This window comes from Agelaius tricolor, unplaced genomic scaffold, assembly GCF_023055355.1.
Source record: "Agelaius tricolor isolate 1412-34295 unplaced genomic scaffold, bAgeTri1.0.p SCAF_14, whole genome shotgun sequence".
In the NCBI taxonomy this organism is placed as follows: Eukaryota; Metazoa; Chordata; class Aves; order Passeriformes; family Icteridae; genus Agelaius; species Agelaius tricolor.
Window position 1 is genome coordinate 7,012,999 of NW_027269274.1, and position 26,733 is coordinate 7,039,731.

Here is a 26,733-nt window from a genome sequence, read left to right on the forward strand (position 1 = left end):
AGGCTTCTTCCACCACTTGGCAAACTTTCCATTGCCGTGGGAAATATGACGACAAGACAGCTGTATTGTCTAGCTTGACAAGATCAAAGGAGGGCAGGAATGTTTTACAGTGAAAAAGGGGATTTTTGCATTGTTCCACAGCAGCAAAGAGCAGTTACATTTTCAGATGCTAATTACCCTTGCTCTGAAAAGAATACATGAAGCCAGACACATTGAACAAAGCTACAGCTGTTACATGTGCATGGGGGAGCAAAAGTTGTGCTCTCTCCATGTGAACACGAAGTTCCCTTTTCTTCCTGAGCTTCCTCAGTACAATATTGAAGCCACAGCTTTCTTTTACTCATAGCCCTCCTTTTTTTTTTTTTCTTTTGAGCAGCTTGATTCCCCAGATGATCCTTGAGCATGAAAATTATCAGAGCCAACCTCCCCAAAGACCTGTCTCACTCCACCAGCAGAAGGGTGAGTGATCTAATATTGTCTGATTCACTCCCTTCAACAATGCACACAGGGCTTAGCCTTGAAGCCAACAGAACACACAATTAACACAACAGTGTGCTCAAATGTTATTGATGAACCAGCATAGATTTCCTCTCATGGGCTTTGATTGGTGTGTGGATTAATAAATAGCAGATAAAGTTCTGCCTCCAAAAATTCTCAATGGGGGTTAGTGTTTCTCCATTCCTTTAGCAGGATCTAGTGAAAAACAGGCAAAAAAAAAAAAAAAAAGCTGTGTTTTGGCAGGCTGTCCTATTTTCTGAAAATAGCATCTTGTAATCCACCCTCCAACTTGTCTACAACATGCTGGAATAAAATCTGCAACACCCACACACGTGCTTGCAAAAACCCAGAGATCCATTATCTTTTCACTGGGCTGTATTTCCCCCCAACTTGTTTCTGGAACTCTAACCGTCAATTGTCTTTATTGTCTGCAAATCCCTGAGAGAAATAAATCACTAGAAATGACTTATTGCAGTAGTGCTTGTGGAGGGGTTTCTTGGGAAATGTTTATCTTGGCTGATAATCTCCAAAATAAGGGGGAAATGAAATTTCAAAATACAGTAGCGAAATGCTGACATGCACAGAGCCCCTCAGCAAGTCAAACTGCTCTGCTCAGGCACAAAAATGTGACAAGGGCTTACATCTTCCTTTCTCTGGGATACACAGTAAAGGAATTTCTTTTAGTTAGCCCTGGAAAAGCTGGAGTTCCCTCATTTCAGAGGACTATGCTGGTGTGCTTGGACACCAGTGCCTCCAGCCAGCCAGTCCCTGGGCACATGTACCTTTTTGAGGCAGCAAATATGGATTTTTTGTAGGCTTAGTGGAAGAATACAAATAAATGGGAGCTTTCCTCACACAACAGAGCTCATCATTCCTGTAAAACTTCTCTAGAGATATTACCTACATTAAGAAAAACATTTTGAAAGTCATCTCTAATAGTCAGGTCAAAGAAGAAATCTGTTTGCAAATGAAAAGTCTTTTCTTTAAGGTCACTGGGGTCCACTGACTCTTCCAACACTCTTCCCAGCCTGCTCTTCTCACTGCAAAGAACACTTTCCCCAGAGCTGGGCATTCCAGAATGGTTGGCATTAAATCCTGGCTATCTGCAAGGCTGCTCACACAGCAAGGACCAGATTTCCTTCCAGGCTTCAGGAGGATGGATGGAGTGAGCTCTGCATTCTCATTCTCCTCCTCCTCCCAGATCTGCTCTTCAGGGACAAACTTCTGAGTGGGGGGACCCTGCAGCATCCAAACCATCACCCAGCAATTCCCATAGGATCCGAACCTTTGCACCCAGGCATCTGGGAGCTGCTGAAGTTAGTGTCAGGAAGAAATCCTGTTAATACCACATTTGAACCTCTTGAAGCTATTAATGCTGAAGTTCTCTCCAGCCCTTCAAAGTCAAATAGCTGAGATGTCATTCAAGCTCTGGACAACTGTGGGGATGAGATGGGGTTTGCCCCTCATCAGGACAGCAGCTACCTGGAGGTCACTGTTCCCTGGCTCTTTTGCACCTTGTGCTATTCTGGTAAAATCAGAGGTTTTTACCCTTTTGCTAACAATGACAAGACTGTTTCTCACCCCACGCTGCTCTCCAACAGCTCTTTTCCTAAGGAAGAAATTACCTTACTCAAGTATTCCCATCCCTTACCTTCACATTGCCCATCTGCCACACACCTCAGTGCTGCCTGCACCTACCACAGCCTTTCAGAACTGAGATGTTTATCCATCCTTCCTAACTATCCCAGCAGTTTTCCATACCTCGCTCTACCAGCTGCCCCAAAAACAATACCATTCCAGACTCCCCAGCACCCAAAGGTGCCTTCAGTAGCCTCCTACCCTACAGAGCAGCAGCACATTAATTTCCACCACATACCTGCCCCTAAAAATCTGTTCATTTTTATCTGGAGACAGAAAGCAAAATTAAAATTCACCATCTGACTCAGCAATCCAAGCCCGGTCTTTTGCTTCTTTCCTTTCTAGAAGACGAAGGAAAAGAGTTGGCTGATCAGAGTATTTGAAAATATTTCACTTTGAACTTCTGTCCACTCAATAAATCCTGTCCATTTACTACCAAAAAATGAATTCCAAAGCCTACATCACTCTAGAATTATTCAAAGCTAACAGTCATTTCACGAAAATACATATATCATATTGCAAACATTTATTCCTAGCTCCTATCCTGGACATCTGAACATCCTAAAGATCTCCCCTTTGTCACAGCTGATTTTAGTGGCTTATACCCATCCAAATCCATGTCCAGAGCAGCATGACCAAAAAAAAACCCCAGAAGTTGCTGCTGGGAAGCTAACCAGGAAACCTGCAGCAACCTACACTCTTTTCTGGTTTATGTCCAGACAAAATAATTAAAAATATCTCCCTCCTAATACTTTCAATTTCCTAGCTTGCCAGGTTCCCAGCCCTGTGTAGCCCATAGCTGTGCAGCAGATGTTTGGCCAGCACTATTTCCCTACAGCTCTTCAGGCAAAGCTGCTGTCCCAGCACACCACAGTGTGTGCTGCCCTGGCACAGGGGCAATTCCCCCAGTGCAGGCAGCTCAGAGCAGGTTCACCACGACACCTCCCCACAGCTGGGCACCTCACGGGTCCCTCTACCCCACATTTAACTTCTCCTGGTAGGACAGTGAGTCTGAGACCCTCTGAGGTGCTCAGGCCTCCAGGAAGAGAAGCTACACAACCCCTCTGAGGGTGGGTTCTGAAGGCACTGGAACAGGGACAGCACTGGTGGTGGGCAGAAGGCAGCAGTGCCATACCCCAGCTTGAGATCCCCTGCAGGACCCATTCCCAGTGCACAAAGCTCCTGGGAAACAGCCTGCACAACATTCCTGGGGGAAGGAACATCTGGAGTGGTGCCAGCCCTGGGAAGGAACCTCCTCAGGCTGTGCACGTAGCAGGAGTGCAAACCCTACTACTCCATCGTAGCACCAAAAAGCCAACAAAAAGGCTCATTATAGAACACATGCTGCTGGGAGTGCTTGTTAAGCTGAGTGGGTGATCCCAACCCCACTTCCAAGCCTTTATCCAAGACCCAGATTTATCTCCCAAGATAATTTCACAGCTCTTCTCAGGAACACATGCTGTGCAAGCAGAGCACAGTGCTCAAAGACATGCTCCACCAGTCTGTACAGCCCAGATACCTTCCCAGATTGGGCACTTGCATTCCTTGTGGTACACACTAGTGGCAACATACTCTGATTTCCCTTCACTGGGCTATTTTCTTGGGACAAACTGCTTTCTAGTCTCTGGGAAACTTTGCTACTATCTCTGAAGGAAGGTAACCCTTAATTATCTTTAAAAAAAGCCATCACGTTCATGGAGCAAGGCAAATTATAGGACCTGGAAATGCTACTGGCATACATTTACATCACCACATAAATAACTATCCACGTTTACCTGGTCCCATCATGATATCTGGCTGAACCCATGGCTCTCATGTCCCTCCTGCTGCCCTCTCCTCAGGACAGACACAGGAAACAGCTCCCAAACTAAGAAACCCCTGTCAGAGCCAAACAAAAGCTTCCATTTGGAGAAAGATCTACAGAAATCTAAACACCTACAGATGAAAGATGAGCAGTAGAAATCACAAAGAAAAGCCATTGAATATAACAAGACCATTCCTGAGAAGAGGATGTATCCAATCCCTGGGCAGTGTTTCTGCATGGAGCAGTGTGGGTCTGCTGATCTGCCATTCCTGCACCCCAACACATCCTGCAGCTGCTCACACCACCCCAGTTCACCTTCCCTTCCACCATCCAATGGGCTATGAACTCCATGGAAAAGTATTCCAAATTCTTGGGCATCACCTGGTGTTCAGCCAGACCCACCTAAAAGCATAAATTCTTCACCCTGTGACAAGCAGTGTTACACACATTTTCATCCAGATCTACAGACCCTGAAAGCAGCAATTTCACCCCCCAGACCAACTGATATAAATACAAGAGCAATTACAGGGGATGCAGCAACATTTACTCCTTTGTGTTGTATTTCAATATTACTTTGTATTTAACTATAATTTTTCTCAAGTCTCTTGTCCTAATGTACCTAAAGAAATCAAATTGAGTTCTCTGGAGAGTTTTATGGGATGACTCCAATGGAACTCCCAGTATGTACATTTGGAAGGATATGACAAATCCTTTCCTTGGGGAGCTGGTGGGCTGCAGCACAGGCTGAGCAGACTTGTGGGTCTGCTGTTGGACCTGCAGACAAATTGCCATCACCTTCACACCTTGAATAGCTCAGGAGGTGTGAAACCACAGAGGACAGGCACTGAGTGGGGCTGTGCTGCATGGGCTTGGATGCACACCCTCTCCAGAGTCTACTGAATGAAAAATATTGCATTTATCTCCTGGAAAATAAATTAATGTAGAATCCAGGTGTGAGAGGAGACCAAAGACATCCCATGCACCCCATCTCCTACAGTCCTGGGGAAATCTTCAGGGCTCCTGCACATCAAATGCACATTTTGGAGAAGGAAAAAGGGGAGGGGCATGTGTTTGATTGTCCCCCAGCTGGGTCACCATGTGCCATACAGGGTGTGGGATCAAATGCCAAACAAAGCAAAGCCAAAGGGTGGCTGCTTTGGTTGCTTCTGTACTGACAGCATGAAAATGTGCAAAAATAAATTTGCAAGGGAAGTTGCCTAAATTCTGACTTTTAGAAAAAGCCTTTGTGGCAGGCACAGATAAAACACCATCACTGAACAATACTGCAGAGACTATTCATGAATATATATTAAAAATTCAAATGGTGAAAAAGCTGCAAAAAATCCAAAATCAACTTCCACTCAGAGAAAAAATTTGGCCTAAAGAATTAATGAAGAATTTTTCTGGCACTAAAACAGTGTTTAACATAAAATATAGCCTCTATGAAGAAAAATCAGCCAGTATGGACCATCCAAATTCAGGATAAATCCAATTTTCAAGTGCCAAAAGAAAAGCTCTACAATTTGCAAAGTTTTAAGAAGCTGTTCTCCCTTATCTGCAGCAGACACCATCTCCAGAAATTTCCTACGTCTTTCCTTCCCCCTCCAGCTGTGTGCCCATGGGCTCTGTGTTCTTGCAAAGTTTGTACATGGACACCAAGACAAGAGCTGTGAGCCAAGACAAGCCTCCTCTATGGCCCCAGTTCAGCATTCAAAGATGTTTGTTCTGAGTTTTAAGGGATTAAAAGCTACAGAGCAGAAGCAGAACACTGATGACAGCAGCAACTGAGATGACCTCAACATCCGGAGAAGTCGTCTTGTCTGCAGAGCTGCTGCCCCATCACAAAAATGCTGCCTGGACCCATCAGCTTGTCCTTGGTTAACAACTGTCCTTGCAATTAAATGGACCCTTCATGGTTTTACAAATCTTCCTCCCCTGACCTCCTCAAGCACTGAGTCCCTGCTGACAGCCCTGAATGAGCAGAGACTCTGCCACCCCTGGGCTGCAGCTTCTGGGCTGTTTACAAAACAGTTTGAGCCAGAAGCCAAGCTCTTCAGACCAGCCATGAAATTGTGGGGATGGTGGGTGGTCTCTTGCTTTGACAACACAGTTGTGATGAGGACCACATGCACAGGGTCAGCCCCAAAGAGAAGCTGAAGTTGTGTTTTTATCAGATTTCTGGTAAATCTGATTTCGTCAGATTTCTATAGATCCCATGCAGGAACAAAGGGTGACTCCTGGTTCCTCACTTGCCTTTATCCACAGTTCCAAAAGTGCAAACTGGCAGTAATGACCATTCTTTGGCAATCTTGAAGATTTCTACAAAGTGGCTTTTGAAGGCTGTAACTGGGGTCAGGAGGAGGCCCTCAAGACTAGAAAAGTCACAAAGTCATCCATATTTTTATCTGTTTTAATCAAACCAGCAGTAGTTCCATCAAACTCTGACAATAGGAATTACACTGTACATTGTACTCATGGACAGCTGTTACTGCAGACCACAGCTGTCCAAGTAAAAAAGCCCATTTTCTTCCATTTTCTCTTTTTCTAAAGACACTACTTCACACTCAGTGTGGTCCTTGAAGACTTGTGGAAATTGGAGAACACTGATTTGCAGTTTTCAATTACTTCAGTAGTCTGTAGCCATGCACAAGCAAGCAAAAATCACATCAGGGCTCTGAACTATGGGATGCACTCTTTAATCACTAGAGCCAGTTATAAAAATGTGAAATATTCTTTCCTATTACAAACTATGTTCATTCAAAGCTGAAAAGAAAATCCTTATTCTGCAGACCTGGATCACCTTTTCCCCAGCCCAGGAGACAATCTAAGAGCAAACAGCTCTAACTAAAGCAACAGCTCATTGATCAGTGCTCAGTTTGGCTCTGCAAGCTCCATGTTCAGGCTGCTTCCAGACTTGCTTCAGTACAGAGACTTGACCAAGGTCTCTGATGCCTTCACTGCCAGGGAAGTGCTGGGGCCATACTTTAAATAGCTCACAAAGTTCTTGCATTCACGTCAGAATGGCAGAAAATCTTTTAACTGGCTTTCCATTGGGAGATTTTTGAAAAATTGAGCTGCAGTTTTCTGGATAGCCCTATAAATTACCAGAATGTAAGAATCACAACTGAGAAAAAAGGTCTATTTCCAAGTTAAAAATATATCTTAATGCTTCAGTTTGCATTGTTAAGTCATATAAAATATGCAGATACTTGGTGAAGGTGTCACAATTATAGATATTTGTAACCTGAAGGATTTGCTGAATTTTACCCAGCAGGATGCAACATTATCTTCCTCATTCACACAATTTCCTCTTTCCACTAACAGTAGAAGTTCTGGTTAGGCAAATTATTCATTAAGAGGTCAAAATCAGGTATAAAAGGCACTGTTGAGGTCAGAGTTTGAAACAGTTGTGAAAAATAATTAAAGCCATGACTGAGCCCTCAGTGCCCATCCTACACAGCCAGTTTATATAACAGGGATATTGGTGAAAATCTCCAGCTTAGCTGATGCATTACTGAACAGTTTTCCTCATCAGTTCAGCTGCTAACCCCAGATCTGTAGTGCCAGATGAGGCAGTCACAGTTTGGCAAGAAAAGGGACTGAACTAATGCAGCTTTCACTATTGCAGACCCAGAAGGGACCACACTGTGGCACAGCTCATGGTCCCTGAACTCCATCCAATCGTCCCTGCAACTCCTGCTTGAGCAAAATCTGCTTCTCAGAAGCACCAAGTTTTGTTCTAAGAAGTTCCAGGGTGGAGATTTATGCCTTCATTAAGCTGGAATGGGTCATGTAAAGTTTAACCAGCACCTCTCACCTTCCCAGGAGCTCTGCCAAATCTGCCTGGGAACTGGGGCATCTGCATTTTGGCACAGCTCACACCCAAAGCCAGTGCACAGCTCCTGCTGCCCTGCTTCTGCTCCTGTCTATGCACAGGAGGTTCAGGAGACCACAGTTTGGTTTTGCAGAAGGGGCATCTCCTGTAAGGTGAAGATATCCAAAATAAAACACAAACCTTAAGGAGTTCAGCTGACTCTGTGACTTTATTCTTTCCTATCTCCAACCTCCCAAGAAGTCTGGGAGCAGAGCCCACCACAGCTGTCTGAAAGTCAGCACTGCAGGCAACTACTTAGTGGAAAGAATTTCTATTTATCAGCAGCTCTCAGTCTCCCAGCCATTACAGACATTCATAATCTTTCAGCCAGAATGTTTTTCACTGAATTCTGAAGAAAGATTTACAAATGGATGACAAAAAATAGAAGGGTAGTATACACTGGAAGAGAAATGTGTTAACATTAGCAGAGGCCTTTTCCAAAGAAAGATAGATGCAAAGCTCAAAAAGTTAGATGTTTTCTCCTTAATTATCATTTGTAGCTTCTAAGTAGGCAATTTAGATCTGGCTGTCATATTTCAAATGGAAGACTACAGTGCCCATAGCATGCAGATGAGGTGAACACTTTCAAGGGTGCTCAATGGGAATGTCTTTATTCAAATGAGATGCTTTAAGTGAATGAAAAGCTCCCATAAAACATAATTTCCTTTTCCTTCAGAAGGAAGGACCACTTGAAGAGACAACTTTACTAGCACACTGAAAAGATACTAATAGGTGACTGAGAATAAAATGGAAAACATTTCTTTTGCTCACTGCTGTGATACAAAGATGTGCAAAGAATACTGCTGGTTTTTATTTTCATCAGGGTCTCACGTTAGCACCACCAGGAAATCCCACTCTGTCCCTCTGGTAACTGTGGCTCAGTGCTCCTAACACCTCTGCACACACTTCACCTAACCACTGGCTTAGGTGAGAGTGTTTAAAATTTAACAATGTCATCCTCCAGGTCAATATTTTCCAAGTAGCTTTCAGGATGAATGCCCCAAGAAAAGACAAGAGAAGCTCCAAATTATTTCCCATGCAGCATTTAACCTGGGGATAGACTCTGTATGTAGGCTTGGCTTAAAGCATCCCCAAAAGCTACAGGCAAAGAGATTTTAGTCCAGGGTCTGCCTCAAGACTTAACTTAGGGGCTTGCATGGAGATGGTTTTCCCTCCCCATTGCCCTGCAGGTCCAACCTGCACAACAGCTCTGCTCATGGGACTCCCACCAGGCACAGACCCCACCAGCATCACCCAGAGCCAGGCCCTGGCACAGCATTCCTGCCTGGAATGGACAGGGCACAACCACAAAGAGCAGTGATGGCCTCAGCACAGGGCACCTCTCCCAGCACATCTTCACAAGAGCACTCTGAGGTGCACAGGTTCATTTAAATCAGTGGTTGAAAATGTTTCAGTGCAATTCTGCCAGCTGCAAGTATAACATCAAGTTTGTGATAGGAATAATTATGTAGCAAAAAATCTTCAGTACAGACTTGGAAAGTTAAGCAAACAAAAATACTTGCTTTTAGGAGGACTGGTGAAAAAGCATCTTAAAATAGTGAATATCAGTAACAAGTATGTACTCAGTAGGTGTACTGTTCTACCACTTATTATCAAAGTGAGCCCAAGGAAAAACCAAGTACATGATAAAAATATTTCTGGGATCACAGAAAATAATAAACAAATAGGACCTTCACTAGGACTCTTATTACAGACAAAACATATTGCTTCAGGGCACTTGGATAAGTGACAAATCCAATCTGAAAGGGTGATGGACTGTGAGAGTAACAAATAATCCCAAGACACTGAATTTTTTTTCCACCCCCTCAAAGAATCATTGCCTGGGTGAGGGTCAATTTAATGAACATCCTAATGTGTGCCAAATTTGCAATAGACTCTGCATCAAACACAGATCCTAATGCTAGAGACAAACTGCTTCTGTAGGGCCAGAGAAATTGATTCCATATTTGAACTTGTCAAACTTCTAAAATGCATATACAGGTATCCAGAAGAATGGCTGATTTGTGCTTTAAAACATGAGGGAGGAAGAAACCTTCTGTGATAAAACTAGAATCAGGCCAAAATGAGAAAAAAACCTCAGGTGAATATTTAGATCATCTTTATAAATATCAGATTAGGCATGGAAGAGTCTGGCAAGCTCTGTAGAAGAGTATGGCAGAGCTCCAGGACACACTGGAGGAGGATATTAGGGTTTAGACTTCAGGTTAATTTCCACACTGCAGGGTGACTACAGGGTCATGGATGTGAGCTGCAGGAAGCTTAAATGAATCAGAGTAATGGAAAAGCATCCATCTCATCTCCTGTTCCAGGAGAGATGGTGGAGCCAGATTTGGGGTCAATTCTGTCAGTACTGGGGGGACTCTTCAGTGGTTATTGCACCCCAGCAGCACGAGCTCAGGGCAGAAGCTCAGGTGGGAATGGCTCATCCTCCTCATGCTCCTGACACAGGCACCCTGCACAGGCAGGGCTTTTCTCCCAGGGATCCTGTCCTGTCTCCCAGCAGGGCAGAAGCACCACTGCACCAGGTCACTCTGGTAGTGGCTAGTGATTAGTACACTTTTATGCTTTTCCTCACTTCCTCCTTTTCAAAGGGCAAATTAATCCAGGTCCAGAACTAACTAAGAAAGTGATTCCAGCAGAAATGAGAAGAAGAACCTTGTGAAAAGGTTTCTTTGGGTTTTCCTTTTGGCGCTCCACAATTTCCTGCTACCAGAGTTACAACAGCAGTAGGACAACACAGGAGCCAAGCATAACTTCCATAAAGCCATAACTTTAAATAAAACCAAGAAAAAATTAATCTTAGTTTAAAGGTATGTTTCAAAACTTCCTATATAATTGTATTAATTATTTCTCTTGGACTAATTTTTATTTCTCTCTGGAGACTTTTGCAATTTGTAGGTTGGGGCTGAGAAAAATGTTAATAAGCAGGTGTGAAGATGCTCCTTTGTTTTGGGAGCATTTGGAGCTACCTGCTCTGGAGTGCAGTGCTGCTTCTGTGCATTCAAGACTGACCTGGGGCCACACGAATCACCCCCACACCCCCCCAGCCCTGGTTTTGCCCTCCTGCATCCTCCTTGTCTTTAGCTCAGGTGATTGGCCCCAGAGCATGAGGTAACAAGTGCAATGCCCATTCTTTCAGTCTGGAAAACTCCATCCCCATTCTGATCTTCCTTTAATAGGAACGTTTTCAGGTTCCTTTAATCTCATTTCCAAAACACCCAAGCCTTCCTGCTTTGCCCAGTTGTCCTGTTCAGCCTTACCACTTTGTTTACCAGCTTTAAGCTCTTGACACTTGTCATCTATTGGCCAAGGTCTAGCAGTTCATTTTTTGGGAGAAGAAAATAAAGCCTCAAATTCCCAGCAAGAGAAATGAAAGCAGCTGGTAGCATGACTTTCTTTGTTTCAAGTCATGCTGGAAGGTGCAGCTAATAAAAAAGCAGCACTCAGGTATTTTGACTGCTTCAGTGTCACCGCTGACAGCCCCAACAGCAGCGGGGTGTCAGATGCTCAGCAGTTTCTCTCCTTCCACCTACACCTCCCCCAGCTGACAGCCAATAATCAGGACTCTGAAGGCATTTGAAAGGAAAATGCCATGGGAAGATGGACCTGAATGCAAGACAACTAGTGGGAAATTCATCCTACCTAACAATGCCTACAAGCCCAAGCAGGGAGATGATCCTCAGCCTGAGTCTTGATTAGAGAGCCTCAGCTTTTCTGAGCTGCCTTTTCCAAGCTTATTCACTGCTCTGAGATGTTACCTTTCCCAACTAACCTCACTTCTGTTTTTAGAGCACCCCATCTCCATTCTGTGGAGAAAAGCAAAAATAGCAAACACATGAGAAAGTCACAGGAATATTTAGATAAAACACTGAGATGACACCAAGTTCCAAAGTAGCAGATTTTCCAGGCACACATCTGCTGCCCCATATAATTTCCACATCTCTGGACACTTCTTGCATATGCCTCAGGCTTGCAAACAAAAATCCCAAATTGCACAAAATCTGGGTATATTCATGCTCCTCCTGAAACAGCAGCTAAGTGTCATCTCCCCTCTCACCTGCACATTCCAGGTGTATTTGTACCAACCACCCCACTGTAAATACATCCCATCTGCGCATGCTGAGTTCAAGAGCCAGCTACAGCCTCAGCTGGATCCCTCCTACAAATAAACCCTATTCTGCATCATCTCTGCAACATGCTGGAATGTTACATTACCCATCAATTACTTCCAGTTTTCCAATAAGCAAAACTGTGGGAAATTGCAGATCCAGCCACTTCCTTCTAGAAACAATGGTTGATGTGCCTGCTGAAACACCAGGAGACACTTCAGGGCTCCTTCTCTCTGTTTTATTAACTTTTAAAATAAAACACTATTTTATAATCATGCAAACTAAAAGCACCTCACTACAGGGTGTATTTGTAATGAATGTTGGAGAAATGACCTATTTGGAAGTGAATCAAATTACAAACTCACATAACTCAATTTTCAGGATCTCTCCTACGCATGCTAAGCAGAAATGAAAGAAAATGTGGACATATTCAAGCCAAAAAATAAACATTTGTAATACCAGGAAATGTGACTTTTTGGAGTAATAAATGTATGGCAAGCAAGAATAACATTTCAAGGAATCAAATTCAGTTCCCATTGTTTGGAATTTGCTGTATCTTAGAACATGTTAAAGAAATAGATGCTTTCAAGTCTGGTCTATGCATAGCAATCATAAGCAAAACAGCATGTGATTTCCCAAGGAAGAAAACTGATTTTAGAGTCATAGTGTACTAGACTTGAGATTGAATTATGCATTCTTTTCTTAATCATCTCAATTCCTTGAAGAAATCACTTATACAAAACTGAGTGGTTTCTGCAGTGGACTTGACATATCTAAAAAAAAGACTGTAGATGCTCTTTTGAAGCAAGATCTTAAATGGCAAGAACATTATTTATATTAGTATATATTATTATATATATATGTATAACTACACTACAGTTTTCAGATGTACTTAAAAACATAAAAAACCTTATGAAAACTGTTTTCCTAAATCACTAGGTTTTAAAGCATTCAGACACCAAGAGATCCAAACAGGCAATTAATAAAATTTTCAAAAAACATTTCAAAATTATGGTTCAAGCTCATTTTGGCTTTTTGCTTCTCCGTCCCTTGGAGCAACCATTTCAGATCCTTGTTACTGCAGTGGATGGGAAACCTCTTTCATTTCCAGCTGAAGTTAGTGGGTACACTACAGTTTTTCATCTTGGGATGATTCCCTTGGAGCAGCTAGTTCATATCCTTGCTACTGCAATGGATGGGAAACCACTCTCATTTCCAGCTTAAGTTAATGGCTACACCACAGTTTTTCATCTTGAGATGATTGTGGTGTTTCATTTTTCCTTGCCTCCCATTTTCCACTCCCCCAGCTTTCCTGGCCTCCACAGGGCTCTGGAATCTGACAATCATGAATTCTCTGCCGCTGAGCTCCCATTCCCAGCAGTTCCACCGCCCCATCCACACCAGGTGGATAGCCAAATGAGTAGCCAAACTCCTTCCTCCTGCACACCAGAGGAAAATTCTGGAGCCCCAGACTGGTTCTTGACTGAAATGTGCTGTAAGTGAAGGAGCCCCCGTGCAGCTGGGCCAGCAAAGCCCCGAGAGGCGAATGCATGCGGCTGGGGTTACCTGAAGGGGTAGGCAAAGGCTATGCCAATGCTGAGGCCACTCTGGGACTTACCTGAAGGGGTAGGCAAAGGCTATGCCAATGCTGAGGTCACTGTGGGACTTACCTGAAGGGGTAGGCAAAGGCTATGTCGATGCTGAGGCCACTCTGGGACTTACCTGAAGGGGTAGGCAAAGGCTATGTCGATGCTGAGGTCACTCTCGGACTTGTTTGCACAGTCCACACTGAGGCGCAGCTCTCCAGAGTACCCGCCGCATGTTGCAAATGCAAAGATTGCAAAAAGCTGTCAAAAACAAACAAGATTTTTATTTTGTTTCGTTTCAGCAACTGCCACAAGCAGATCTATGCAGCAGCTCTAGCTCAGCCCTAAACTGATCCCCCTCAGGTCAGGTTATCCATCACTCCTTGCATTTAAAGCACTGCCATACATTATTCCTGCACCCTTCCCAAAAGCACAGAGCCATGACACATGAAGCTCTGTTGCCACACAGACAGACCCATCACCATTTGTCCATGCCACCTATCTCAGCCCTTCCCTCCTGTCTTGAACCCTATTTGGGATTCACAACCCAAGCAGTTATTTCAATCACCCCACTGACAGGTGAGATTGGACAAGAAGAGAGGGATGGATATTGACTGAACATAATGAGTAATTCTTAACCCATACAAGACACTGGCAGAAGCATTTCAAAGGTGCAACCAGAAGTAGCAATAGCAGACCCAGACAGCTCACACAGCCACCATCACATTATGTGGCAAAACACAGACCTGAGCTGCCCCTCTCCCACTTCATGTATGGCTTAGGACAAACCCACAGTGTTTATTTTAATTACTTTTCCTAAATTACTACCATAATCTAAAGTGGACACAGAGGTGAAATAAACTAACTGCAGAGCAGAAAGGAATTCCAGACTTTGGCTGGAGTCAGGCAAACTGGAAAGGAAAAAAGAGCTTAAGTGGTTCTGATGCAAACCTATAACACATGTTAATCTTCCAGGAGAAAAATAATGAAGGGGGGAGTATGCAGGAGGCATAGACACATCAGCTTTTATATCAAGGGTTCAAAGAAAGGAATTGGAAGCAGGCATAAGTATCTTCAAACATCACTGATGTAGGCTTCCTTGGAAGACCTCAAGTAGAAGTGGGGACAGTTTATTTATGCAGTTGTAATTTAAATTAAAGACAGGTTCGATTTTGTTGATTGCAGCACCATAGCCCTGAAGTACTCCATTAGTTTTAACAGAGTTACTGTGAGATCTACAGAAGGGCAGATCAGGGAAATGGCAAGCAAATGCCCAATCCCAGCCACAATTAAATAAGCTAAAATCAGGAACCCAGAGGAAATAAAGAGTGCTCACATCTGGGAAAGAAGCCATGTTTTTGGACACTGAAAAATAATGCAGCAAGCAGATGTAATGGCAAAATAACAGTCTGAAAATATAATAAATAGAAAAACTAGATCTTTTCTTGCTGCACAAGGCTTTGTAAAACATGCCATTAATCTTAGTTCTCCCAATTTACAGCATAAACAAAGCACCAAGTATCACCAGCCTCCTTGGAATTCAGCTTTGCATGTTCACCTATTCCCCAGAGAGTGACAGATTATAGGGGTGACACCTGAGCACTGGGGCAGGGAGACCCTCCCTGGGTGCAGAGTGATGTGCTGAGCATGATGGAGCACAGGGAGTAACAGGAGAATGATGCAAGTTTCCACCCTGCCACTTACTTCCAATGTGATCAGGGCATATCATACATGGAGGATAGATTTGCAAAGGTATTTAGGTACCTAATGACAAGAAAAGTTAATAAAAACTTTGATTGAATCAATTCTTGCTGAGCTCACTGCAAAGAAGAAAGCTCAATTTCACTATGAATTGACTTGTTAAATATGTACCACAAAATAAATGTTTTCACTGCAACTTAAATAGTGCTCCTTCATCCTAAATGAGACACTTCCTCTGTACACACAAGAAGTTGCTGCCCTTACATGTAGCACAGCACTGAAAATCAGCATTAATCACTTCAGGTCAATTTGTGAAAACAAATATATTAAGGAGAACAGGAGAGAATGCTGACCTGCTTTTTGGCCTAATTAACAGAGCTGTAAATGAAAACGGTTTGCAAGTACATAGGCACAAAGATTAACAGTGATAAATAAGGAGGGAACTTGAAAGCCTGCAGTGTGAGACCTGCCATAAAGGAAGAGCCATCACCTCCCAGCCAACACTCTCAGCAAGGGGACAAGCAGAGGAAAGAGGCGCAACTGAAATGCATCTCCTTTAATCGTGCATTAGAAATCACCATAATGGGTGTCATCATGTTTTTTCACCAAGGGCACAGAGCCATGCCCAAAACCACAACTCAGGCTATTCCTTCCTTCCCAGGAAGTTATCTCCTCCAGAATTCCCAGTTTTTCCTCTCCCCTACTGAGAGCATCCAACCTTTACTTCAGTCCCACAACCAGCTCTCAACCAGAAGCTTTTCAGCAAACCCCTCCATGCACAACCCCCAGCTCCCAACCTTACCCAGCACACACTCTGCTCCAAGCACCAGGCAGCACCCACAGCACAGGTGGGAAGAGAAAAAGGACCATGCTGCAGACTTTTCTACCAAACTTCAGCTGTGCCTCAGCCAGCTCAAGCCTGGCTCCCTGCTGTGGCTGGATCAGGTGATGGCTGGGATCACCCAGCTGCCAGCAATGTCCAACCAGTCCCCACAGCTGAGGACACCAAGCACCTTTAGGAAGCATATTTATAATTTACATCAAGGGAATGCAGAGTGAGGGCTGTAAATCAGTGGTATTTCCCTGGGGTATCATGGTCAAGCAGCAGCATAATTTTTCTCCTCCTACCTCTGCATTTCCCCTTCTCCCCCACCCCAGTTGTGCTGCTTTATGTTGTCAGAGGAGTGCCCAGAGCTATAAGCCAAGAATTACTAGCTGGTTTTTGTGCACACGGTAATTCTGCGGCCATTTCAGGAATACTGTAAACACCACTGTATTTTATTAGAGCAGGATTTGTGTAAAAGGCAGTTGTAAACCCCATAATGGGAGCTTTATGGGCCAGACTCAATAAAGCCTCCATCTGCAAGATAATTTTATTGAATCGGGCTGCTCTGAAATTGAAAAGTTTATGGAGAAAGGGAAAGTGTTTCCCCATGTTCCTATTTAGTCTTTGCCTATAAATCCACACTCAGCACCAGGCCTATCTGCAAGTGTGCACACACATCCTGCTTTTCCCCTTCACATGAGATAAATCTCCCCATGCAGTTACCTCTGGTTATTCCATGGCTGCTGCCTGCCAGGGCTCAGGTCTGACAGCCAGTCCTGCAGCAGGAATGGGAGGAATGTGGTGCCACTGAGACAACAAATCCTTGCTGCCCTGGCTGTGCCAGGCTGCTCCTGCCCACAGGAGTGGGAGCAGGGCAAACCCTGCCTTCCCCTGTGCTCCCATCCCTCCTGCAGCTGCAGCTACTGCCTGGCCATTGTTATACACTGGGGAGGCTGGTGTCTTCACATGTGCCTGGACCCGTGCAGGGAAATGGAAAATGTCCCCAGCCTGGATGAGTGCTCCACATTCCATGTGGGATAACACACCAAGCATCCCCCAAATTCTGTGTGTGCTCTGGAAGCAGTTACCAACCCACCCAGTGAGGCACAGACCAAAGGGGAGGGACAGCAAGGATCATTATTTGTGCTTCTCAGCATAGACTGGAGCAATGCACATCTCACATGTCCAGGCTAGCCTGGCTGGAGGATCATCCTTCTTCCTCACGCTCTCAGACACAACACTGGCAAGGCAATGAGTTCTGTAAAGTGATTAACACCATTCCCAGATCCTGTTATGATGATATTCCCTCTTTGACCTCCAGCCTTGGCCTGGACTACAGGTATATTTTTGAAAAGAAGTATAATCCCACACTATAAATTAACCAACAGAAATTATGTTTATTATGGCACTCTGCAACAATAAACCAGCCTTCCCTGTCAAATCAGACAAGCATGTTTTAAAGACCAGTTGGTTCCTTAGCACTTTGAAAAAAAATAGCAGCGTAATACCCAGCAGAGCACAACACTGCTTCTCACACCAGCTCAGGGCAGGGAAAGGTCCATCATATGATTTATGGGACCACCTCCCTTCTTCTGCTGCCAGGTTTCAATGCAATGGCAGTGAATCCTGTCATTCAGCATTCAGGTGCTGTCATTTATCCAGGCTCAAGGCTGGCTCCTTCCTTTCCCAACCCAGCAGCCAGGGCCTTGGGGTGTGTGATGCCTTGAGGGAGCCCAAGTCCCAGCTGTGAATTAAACAGTTGGTGGTGCCTCAGCATGTGACCCTGGGCATCACTCATCCCACCATGGAAGGGAAAAACAGGATGATTTCATATCCCTTCTCCTTGTTTGGCTTTGTGACAATTCCCCTCAATGCCTGCTGAGCAACAGGCTCGCCCTGCACACCAGGGGAAGGCAGAACAGCTCCTGACAAGACGAGTTGAAAGGCTTATGTGGAGCATGTTACAGCTGAAACATCCTGGTAGGAAGACAACACTGTCATTTAAAATTGATGAAACTTCCATATAAACCATTTGCTTTCTGTGGGAGCACATCTGCCCTGTGCAGCAGCCTGTGGCAACTTGCTGGCTGACAGGATGGAGCCGTGCTGGGGATGCACCCCAAAATTATCCCGCTGCAAAGGAGAGGACCTGCTCTGCCTGAGGGCTCCTTGGTGGGTCCTCCAGGAGGGCAAGATCTTAAAAAGAAAGTGTTAGTCTTGCCTGGAGCTGTGGTGGCCAAAAACAGGCTGTGAGGGATGCAGTTCACTACATGGTTTGGTCTCCAATGCTTTCTCTTGGCACCAAGGAAGGAAAATGGGAATGAACCTGCTGGATGCTTTCCCAAAGAGGTCCCCCCAGTCCTCTACTCCTGCCCTAACACTGGAGAGCCGAGGGGAACTCCTGACACTCTGAAAGAACCTGAAATATTCAAAACGCCTGCACTATTATTAGTCATTTTACATGTTCAGAGTGTTTTAAAAGCAGACCTATTTTTCTGGCATCATTTCTGAATCGGAGACCTCCCTTTCTCCATACCACCATAACAGAGAGACTGCAAAACCTCTGCCAAATGTTCCATTGCCTTACACGTCCCACAGTGGCCAGGAGTGTGTGTGGAGAGAGGAGGGAGCTCATTGCTCTGGAGACGTCCCCCCGCAGCCGGCACCGTTCACCCAGCAGAGAGTCTCGTTAAACTGAGATTATTTATTTATAGGGCACAACCAGTAATTGAACATTATTATTAAGGCTGTAAAGGGAAGGGTTGAAGGCACTAAAGGACTGTACTGGAAACATTTACTGCAGAACTGATGGCCCAAAATATGTCACCAGTGAAGGATTAGGAAACACTCTCTCCTCTGGGTCTCTGCCTGTTTCTTTTTAAAAATCTGGCATTTTTCCTGCACGAATCTGAGCTGCAGACTTCCTGGAATCACTTCTCCTACATACAAGCCTTTGTGCACTGGAGATTATCAGATTATTGACTTTGGGATTCCTAATTATATCAACTTGACTGGTTGATGAATTGGAGGTGGAGAGCATTGCAACCAACGCAGTTCTTGGGGGGGGTGACAACTAGCTGGAGTCATTTTCCTTCAGCAACTACCCAGGGAGAAAGCTGAAATACATTCTGCTCCTGCTGAGAAACAAACCCTAAAGCCACAGGTCACTGATTGCTGGGATTTAGTGTCCCCACCTTATAAATAAACAACAGCATTGCTAAGAATGCTCCTGTGCCAGCCCAGCCCAGGTCTGTGTGGAGTGAAAACCCCTGGGATGAGGGAGCAGCTTGAAGTTCAGGCATGAAGAGCCACATATGCCACTGTCCTCCACCTGCAGGAGACCAATCTGCTCCATGACTTCCCCACAGGGCTGTGGGGTCTTCACGGGGCCATCTACAGCAGAAAACCTCTGTCTGGCATTTTAGAGCACCCACAAAGAGCAGCCCTTGATGCCACCAGCTGATTGGAAAGACCTGACCCCAGAGCAGGCAGGAACCCCACAGCATCCTCTGTTTGAAGCACAACACTTCATTTAATGCTTAGCTTTTTTTAATGAAAAAAACCAAAACCCAACAACTTGATTTGATTCTTAATGGAAAGATTTATGGAAATGAAATTGGGGTATTTTTAGTGAGTAAAGATCATTTTATAATAACTTGGTTATACAATACTTTAATCCCAAGGAGACAATTTTCTCTCTTTTGCTTTGAAGAAAACCTTTATCTTTTCCATTCATCTTCCATTGATTATTCTAAAAATCCCATTTAGCTCCACCAAATAATGGTATGGTAGTCATTTCTCATTATATTTTAATAGAATAAAGCCCAACTGTATATGAGAGGATTAGATAGCCATTCGTTGGGGTAAAGAACACTGTTCCTCCAGATGGCCAGACAGAATCTGTGTAATGCCTTTCCTATTTATTAAGTTCAAAATGTAATGCAAGCTGTTTCATCCAGTATTTAATGGGTCAGCCACAAAGTTGAAAGCTAATGCTAAGGTTGGCAGTATGCATGGAAGAGTTAACAGGCAGAAAACAGAGGCACATACAGAGCATCTCTTCTTGGACTCAGTGAAAAGCCTTGAAGTACACAAGAGGTACTTACACAAGTAATCTACAGAAGCACCTCTAACCATGAGTCAAAGGTTTGAGGTAAGCATTTACTAGGTCCCAAGGGTTTTTTAAATTTATTGTATAAATTGCTTTCAGCACATGGACATTGACACATTGGTGACGTGTCTTCCATGGAACAAAAGACACCAACAGGTGCTGCAAACAGGTTTAGGGGTACCTGGGGTAATTGCTGGGTGAACCTGGCTTCATTTGGGATGTATCACAGACATAGCTGCAGCCCTATCCCCTCTGGCTGTAGAACAGCCTGGAAATTCTGGCTCTTCCTCCGCAGCCTCCACAGCTTCCCCTTCGTGCCCTTTTCATTTAAGGACACGGGAGCACAAGTTGGACAGACATGTTTGGATTTGTACATATAATCCCTGAATGACTCATGCTGTGACATATGTCACTGCAGCAGAGACGTGCTCCTTTTTGGGCCTGAGAGCTTTTCTAGTCCCAGACTTCCAGCAAAAATAAAAACCAAACAACTGTGGCAGTCTCTACCAGGATCCACACTGTGACAGTGCCCAGAGTCCTGGAGAGCAGCCACTCCCACTCTGTGTCCCCTTCCTCTTGTCTCATGAGCTGCTTTGGCACCAACCACATGTGACCACCACAGGCAAAACCATGGAAAGCCACGGTGAGGTACAAGAGAGCTTTTCTAACAGGTCAAGTCAATTCTCATTTTACTAACAGGCAATGTGCAACAACCCACCACTCAGGTTAATGCATAAATGTAACTCTGTTACTGCTCCCTCCAGAAAACAACAGGTTTTGTGCAGACTTTACAGCCTGATTAGATGTGATTTATTGTGTAACAAGTGTAAACATTATAAAATAAAACAGGTTGGATGGCTGCTCACTTCCTCTTTTGCTTGGTGGGTTCAAAAGCATCTGGGCTTAAAATGGCCCATAATGTAATATAAATGCATACAGAGCAGGATCCAAGTTATTACTGAGCAGGATTTACTCCCTCTAATAACCACAGGGATTTACATTATGGCTGAGTGACATGCACACATGGGAAGCACTCTGTGAAGCGAAAGTGCTCCTGAATTTGCTGTCTTTAAAGCCTGGCTGGCCAATCCAGGCACAGGGACTCAGCCACAGCCAAGGCTGCAGCAGACTGCAGCACTGGATGGCAGGGACCACACACCAGCTCTCAAAGGCAGCATTGTGCTCAGCGTGCACAGCACCTGCCCTGGGCTGGGGCTGGGACAAGGCACCTCTCCCAGCCAGGGAGCCCAGCCCCATTCCCAGCTCTCCCAGCATCCCCACCAGGCACCGCTGTCCTTTGGCAACGTTCCCTGATGGCTCCTGGAACTGCTCCCTCGCCTAATTTGTGCCTTTGTACTTCCCATTAGCTTCAGCCCCTTTCCCAGCACTGCTCCTGGAGCTGGGCTCCTGAGGAGAATTTTCCTGCTCTGGTGACAGATGCACACAGTGGAACTGAGAGGCTGGAGCACTCCTCTGACCAGGAAATGCTCTGGCAGCTGGGTCCCTGCAACCAAACCCTCCCTGGGTCAGCCCTGACAGAAAATGATTATTACAGGAAGGGCTCTTGTCCTTCAATCACGCTGTATTATTTATGACCTAATGATTGCCCATTGACTAGCAGGGATTAGGCATTCCTGAAGATGTTTCTGGGTGAATGAAAGGGCATTAACCTCATTATTATCACGTCTATGCTCATCAGAGGCCATTAGTAGCTTCCTCTCAGCTCCCTGGGCTCCAGTGTAACTCTCTGGTGTCATCTGCTGCCTGTCACCTGCTGTCCTACACGCCTGCCCTGGCACTGTCTCCAAACAGGGGGCCCATTGCCTCATCTCAAACCAGTTTTGGATGGAAAAATCCACTGGAGCTGGCTTTGACCTCAACACCCACCTCTGTGCAAAAGGCTGGAATAAGAATTTGCTCCTGGCTAAATATCAGCCCACATGGTAAAAATAATTTATTTTTTAATAATTAAGACGATGGGCTATAAATGAACGTTTGCCTTGCTGAGCTCTGGGAATTCACAGGGAACATTTTGAGCAAGAAATTTTTTTAAAATTAAAACCTCCTGCTCCTCTTCTTTTCTGCCACTCCTCTTATACTCTGTCCCCAGAGATGGTATTGCTCTCCTTCCCACACTTAAACCATAAAAAAAGCAACATCTAAACACAACATATTTAGGAAATGCTAACAACATTGTCCTTATCTCAGTAGCTCTGAAACACTTCATCTGGACAGGTTAAGTTGTCCTGTTCCCCTGCATCCTCCTGTTCCTGTGCTGCTTCACACCTCTTGCCTGTTTTCTTTTTATTCACACCCCTTAATTTGTGTTCCATGAAATCTGTACCCATACCTCCTTCCAAACACAAAGAGAAAAAACTTTTCAAAAATCAGGTTCTTGCCTGAATGTTCTCCATTTCCTTCATGGTTCAAAATATTTAATTCTGAGACAACCAGTCATCCTTCCCTTTCTCTCAGCTGCCAGCAGCTGCTGCAAATCTTCTGTGCCACTTCTCAATGCACTTCAAATCCTCCCAGACCCCAGAAAAGAAACAGACACTTGTACAAAACCAATAATGCATCAATATGTTTTTGGATGTTGCAATCTTTACATCTGCACTGCTGGAGATGAATATCCAGCTTTTTTTTTTTTTTTAATCTATAGACTCTGGCCTGTGGAGTAAAGCCAGGACCACTAAAATAAGGAAGCAGAGAAGACACAAGCAGAATGGAAAAAGCAATTGAACATGCTATAAACTTAGAATCAGGTGAAAGCTAATTATGGCCATGCTCACTGAAAAGATAAGGACACAGTGAGGGAGATAGACTTATTAATTATTTGTGTTATGGTAGCACTTAGAAGCCCCAATCCTTTATCTGGGACTAGCTGTACTATACACTGCAAACACTTAGATGTATCTTTGCGTAGTGGTTCAGAGTTTTAAGGAAAATGTGCAAATGCTCTCTTCCTTTGCCTTCAGCAGCAGGTTTGTTAATGCTTTTAAAGGAACCTGAATCCACCGTCAGACTCATTCTGAACAGCTCACACGATGGTCTCATTGGTCAAATAACAAATAATTCAGCATGGAGGCAGGCTGCACTCTGGGCTGAACTGGGCAAACCCCAGGAAACCCCCAAAGTGGGCATGAGCTGCATCCACTGCCATCCACATCCCCTGGCACAGGGGACAGGACGCTCCCTGCTGCCAACAGAGACATTTCATCCTCATTGACTCTGTGCAACTCTGATTGCTTTTCTAATTAAGATACATTTTATGGTAATCTACCAAGCCCCTTAGACTAAATCACTCACTTAATCTGTTGTTAGTGCCCATATGTTTACAGCTTTCCAGCCTGCTGCAGCATGTTTGCTTTGCCACGGGGAGCTTCGGTGACAGATGAGGCACAGCACAGCCCTTCAGGTGGCACAGGGCTCTGCCACCCACCCAGCCTGGGCAGGGACAGATGGACAGACAGCCCTGACACACACACAGCAGTTTGGAAAAGAGAGGGAAGGCACAGCACTGCAGATACTCCATGCTGATCACCTGTCTCTGTCTCTACAGATGAGCTTAGCACATCTTTCTCATTATCTTTTCTTTCCTCGCCTTTTTTTTTTCCTCCAAAATAAGAGATGGCACACGACAGGGGAGGACTGCTGAAGAGTTTCACAGTACTGTCACATCTCTGGCCTCAGAGCTCAGTTACCAAAGAGTTTCACTGCAGGTGCAAGGACCTTTGCAACCTTTTGGTCACATCTGCAAACTAAGGACAGGCAGAGCCAGACTCTCCATCTGCACTGGGCACTGAAGGAAATAAAGGCTGAGCGAGCTCCACGGTTCTACAGGGGGGGTGTGTCCCCAGCCCCGGCCTCACCGGCAGCCCAGACACACCCAGGGGCCCTTCCATCTTCTTCAGGGCTGGCACAGTGAGGAGCTCCTGTCCCCTGGGCTGCCCAGCCCTCCTCCTCCTGTGCGCAGACACGGCTGCAGCGCTGGCAGGCAGCAGCTCCATCTCTTATCTCCCAGCAGGCTCCTGCTCTGGCTCTGCATGGGGGAGCAGGGATGCACTGAACAGAAACGTGGCCCTTCCCTGCTCCCAATCCATGGCACAGCTCCCGGATTCCTGCATCCCACAGTGGTACCTTCAAGCTCAGGAGGGACACAGAGACCCCAGCTCTGCTCAGACCAGCTGCTCAGCCCACCATGCAAAAACAAGCCAAATTCACAATGTTTGAAACTACTTGTGCTCAGCTTGCTGAGGGAAAGAGAGCCCACAAGCAAAATCAGGAAAAACCAAACTCCAGGTTAGGTTGTTATCAACCATCTGATGTTCATGGAAAAATTCCCTGGAAAAAAGGGTCATATAATTCTACAGGAACTCTTAGTCAAGAGCAACATGAAGAGTAAAGTACCACCTGCAATCACCAGCACTGACAGGCAGCTGCCACACAATATCAATACAAATACCTTTTCCCCTGTAGAGTTTCTATTGATCTGAACAGGATCAACAGAGGTGAGGAAAGTACTCATTACTTCCAAGGACTTGGCTAAAAAGAGAGTATCAGACATTCAGAAGGAGTCAGATATTTAAGAAACCAATTTCTTAAAGAGTTTATGGAATTTCTCTACGAATTGTTTGAGCTGCTAGAGGAGCAGCCAGAAAGACAGGTCTCAAAGGAAATGAAGCTCCTGGGATCCAAACACCCCTAAAATAATATTTCAAACCCTGACACACCTCCTAGCAGGGGATAGTGATGTCTCCATCCCACTGGCACAAATCTCAAATTTTCAGTCCCAAGGCTTGCAAAGCACCATGCTGTGAACCTGTCCCTGCAGTTGCACCAAGCCTAGTTTGCACATCAGCCTGAAGACATCTTGCAGAGAGGGTATCACACTCCTGGGGAGGTGATGGAGGCTGCTCCAAGGTCTGAGAGCTGAGGGGGGCTTGGTGGTACTGGGCTGGGGAGCAGCTGCCCCCAGACCTGCTGCCACCAAGTACCTGGAGATGAAGAATCACCACACATTGCAGCAGGAGGGTGGGCAAAAGGACAGAGAGAAAACCCCATGGACACAGAGGATTTCTGTGTGTATGACAGGATGAGCAGAGCAAACTCTCCTGTCCCCCTGAGTCTGTGTCAGCCATACCCTGTAGAGATGTAGGGCTGATGGGATCATTTCTGCTCAGCCAAAAGCTCCTCTGCCAAGAGAAAGTCTTGCAGCAAAATACTTAACCACATTTTCACTTTGTGCTTTAAGTCCCCTGGCTGCTGGCAAGCTGCCCTCAGGGACAGGGATGAGGCTTGCCCCTGCCTGCAGTCCAACCAGCCATTTCAAGCCACTTTTCCTGCTTCAAAGCTATTAGGATGAGATCAACTGCCTTCCTTAATAAACCACAACCTGGCTTCAGGACAGTCTGGCACCCCTGCTATGATGAGTTATATGGCACAGAAAAACCAGGCCTTTAGGCTTGCAGGGTAGGAGCAGGAGCTGTGCTTTTCAGCCCCCTCCCCTCCTGGGTCACCCAAACATGGTCCCTGCTCACCTCAAGGACTGCACTGAGCCAGATACCAGGGCTGAGCAAAGTTAGAAATGCCCAGCACTGTCCTCAGGCAGGCAGGATCATGCTTAGAAGGTGTGTGAGATGTGCACTGCTCAGACACCCATGCCCTCCACACCTGACGAGCTAAAGGACTGTGAAAAAGACAATTTTTGTTACGTACCTTGGGTGGCACATGGCACATTTCATGTACCACATTTTCTGTGCCAAGCACACACATTCAAGCATTGCAGCTGCTCTGAATATGTGTATGGTCCTTATGAAACAGCAATCACAAAAACACCAGAAAGGCTCTGAACTGAGTGCCCATTAACTCCATTTTCAGGAACAAAGCACATGGGTTCTCCTGTGGAGTGCCCTGGCTGCCTGTGGGATGCTGGGCACCAGCATCAGCTCAGCCAGGGCACAGACCCAGCAGAGCCATGAGCCACTGCTGGGGGGCACACCACCAAATATTCCCATCAGCTGCTCTTCAAGCAGGTGAGAAAGCACATGAACTATTACATTAAAAAAAAAAAAAAAAGGAGGGGGGTGATGGATAATTAAAGCTGTCCAAAAGCAGCTTAAAATGACTAAGCAGTTATTGCTAATCTGAAATTTCTCTCTGATTTTAGAAGAGTTTAGCTTGGGCTTACACAACATCCTTACCTTCTCCTGTGGGTTTAATAAACTCAGTTACAGCCTTCTAACATCTTATTAAAGTACACTTCATACATCTATTAGCATACCCTGGTATCATGAGAGTAGCAGACTATTCTAGGTTTAATCTGTTGATTTTCTGAGCAGATACATACTCAAACATGTTCTCATAGCAGCTCCAACTTGTGCTACAGCTGGAGTTCTTAAAGACTTCTGGAGCACCAAAGCTATTGATTCCCATGGATACGGCTCAAGTATGAGAGAATTGAAGTGTCAATAAATTAATCAGTACAATGCTGCAAACTCAAGTATTAGGTAGTCTGAAAGTATTAAAGCTATACATCTTGTTTTCCTCAGCCTATTACAGTCCC

At 45.0% G+C, this 26,733-nt stretch overlaps 1 protein-coding gene across 3 annotated transcripts in view; it reads right to left on the reverse strand.

Moving 5' to 3' along the window:
- The window catches only part of SYNPR (synaptoporin), a 98,803-nt gene that overhangs the window by 13,943 nt on the left and 58,127 nt on the right, over window positions 1-26,733 (reverse strand). For all 3 annotated transcript variants that reach the window (XM_071439445.1, XM_071439446.1, XM_071439447.1), the window contains one exon: window positions 13,667-13,791. In XM_071439445.1, coding sequence (XP_071295546.1) covers window positions 13,667-13,791 — 125 coding nt within the window. The remainder of the gene's footprint in view (window positions 1-13,666; window positions 13,792-26,733) is intronic.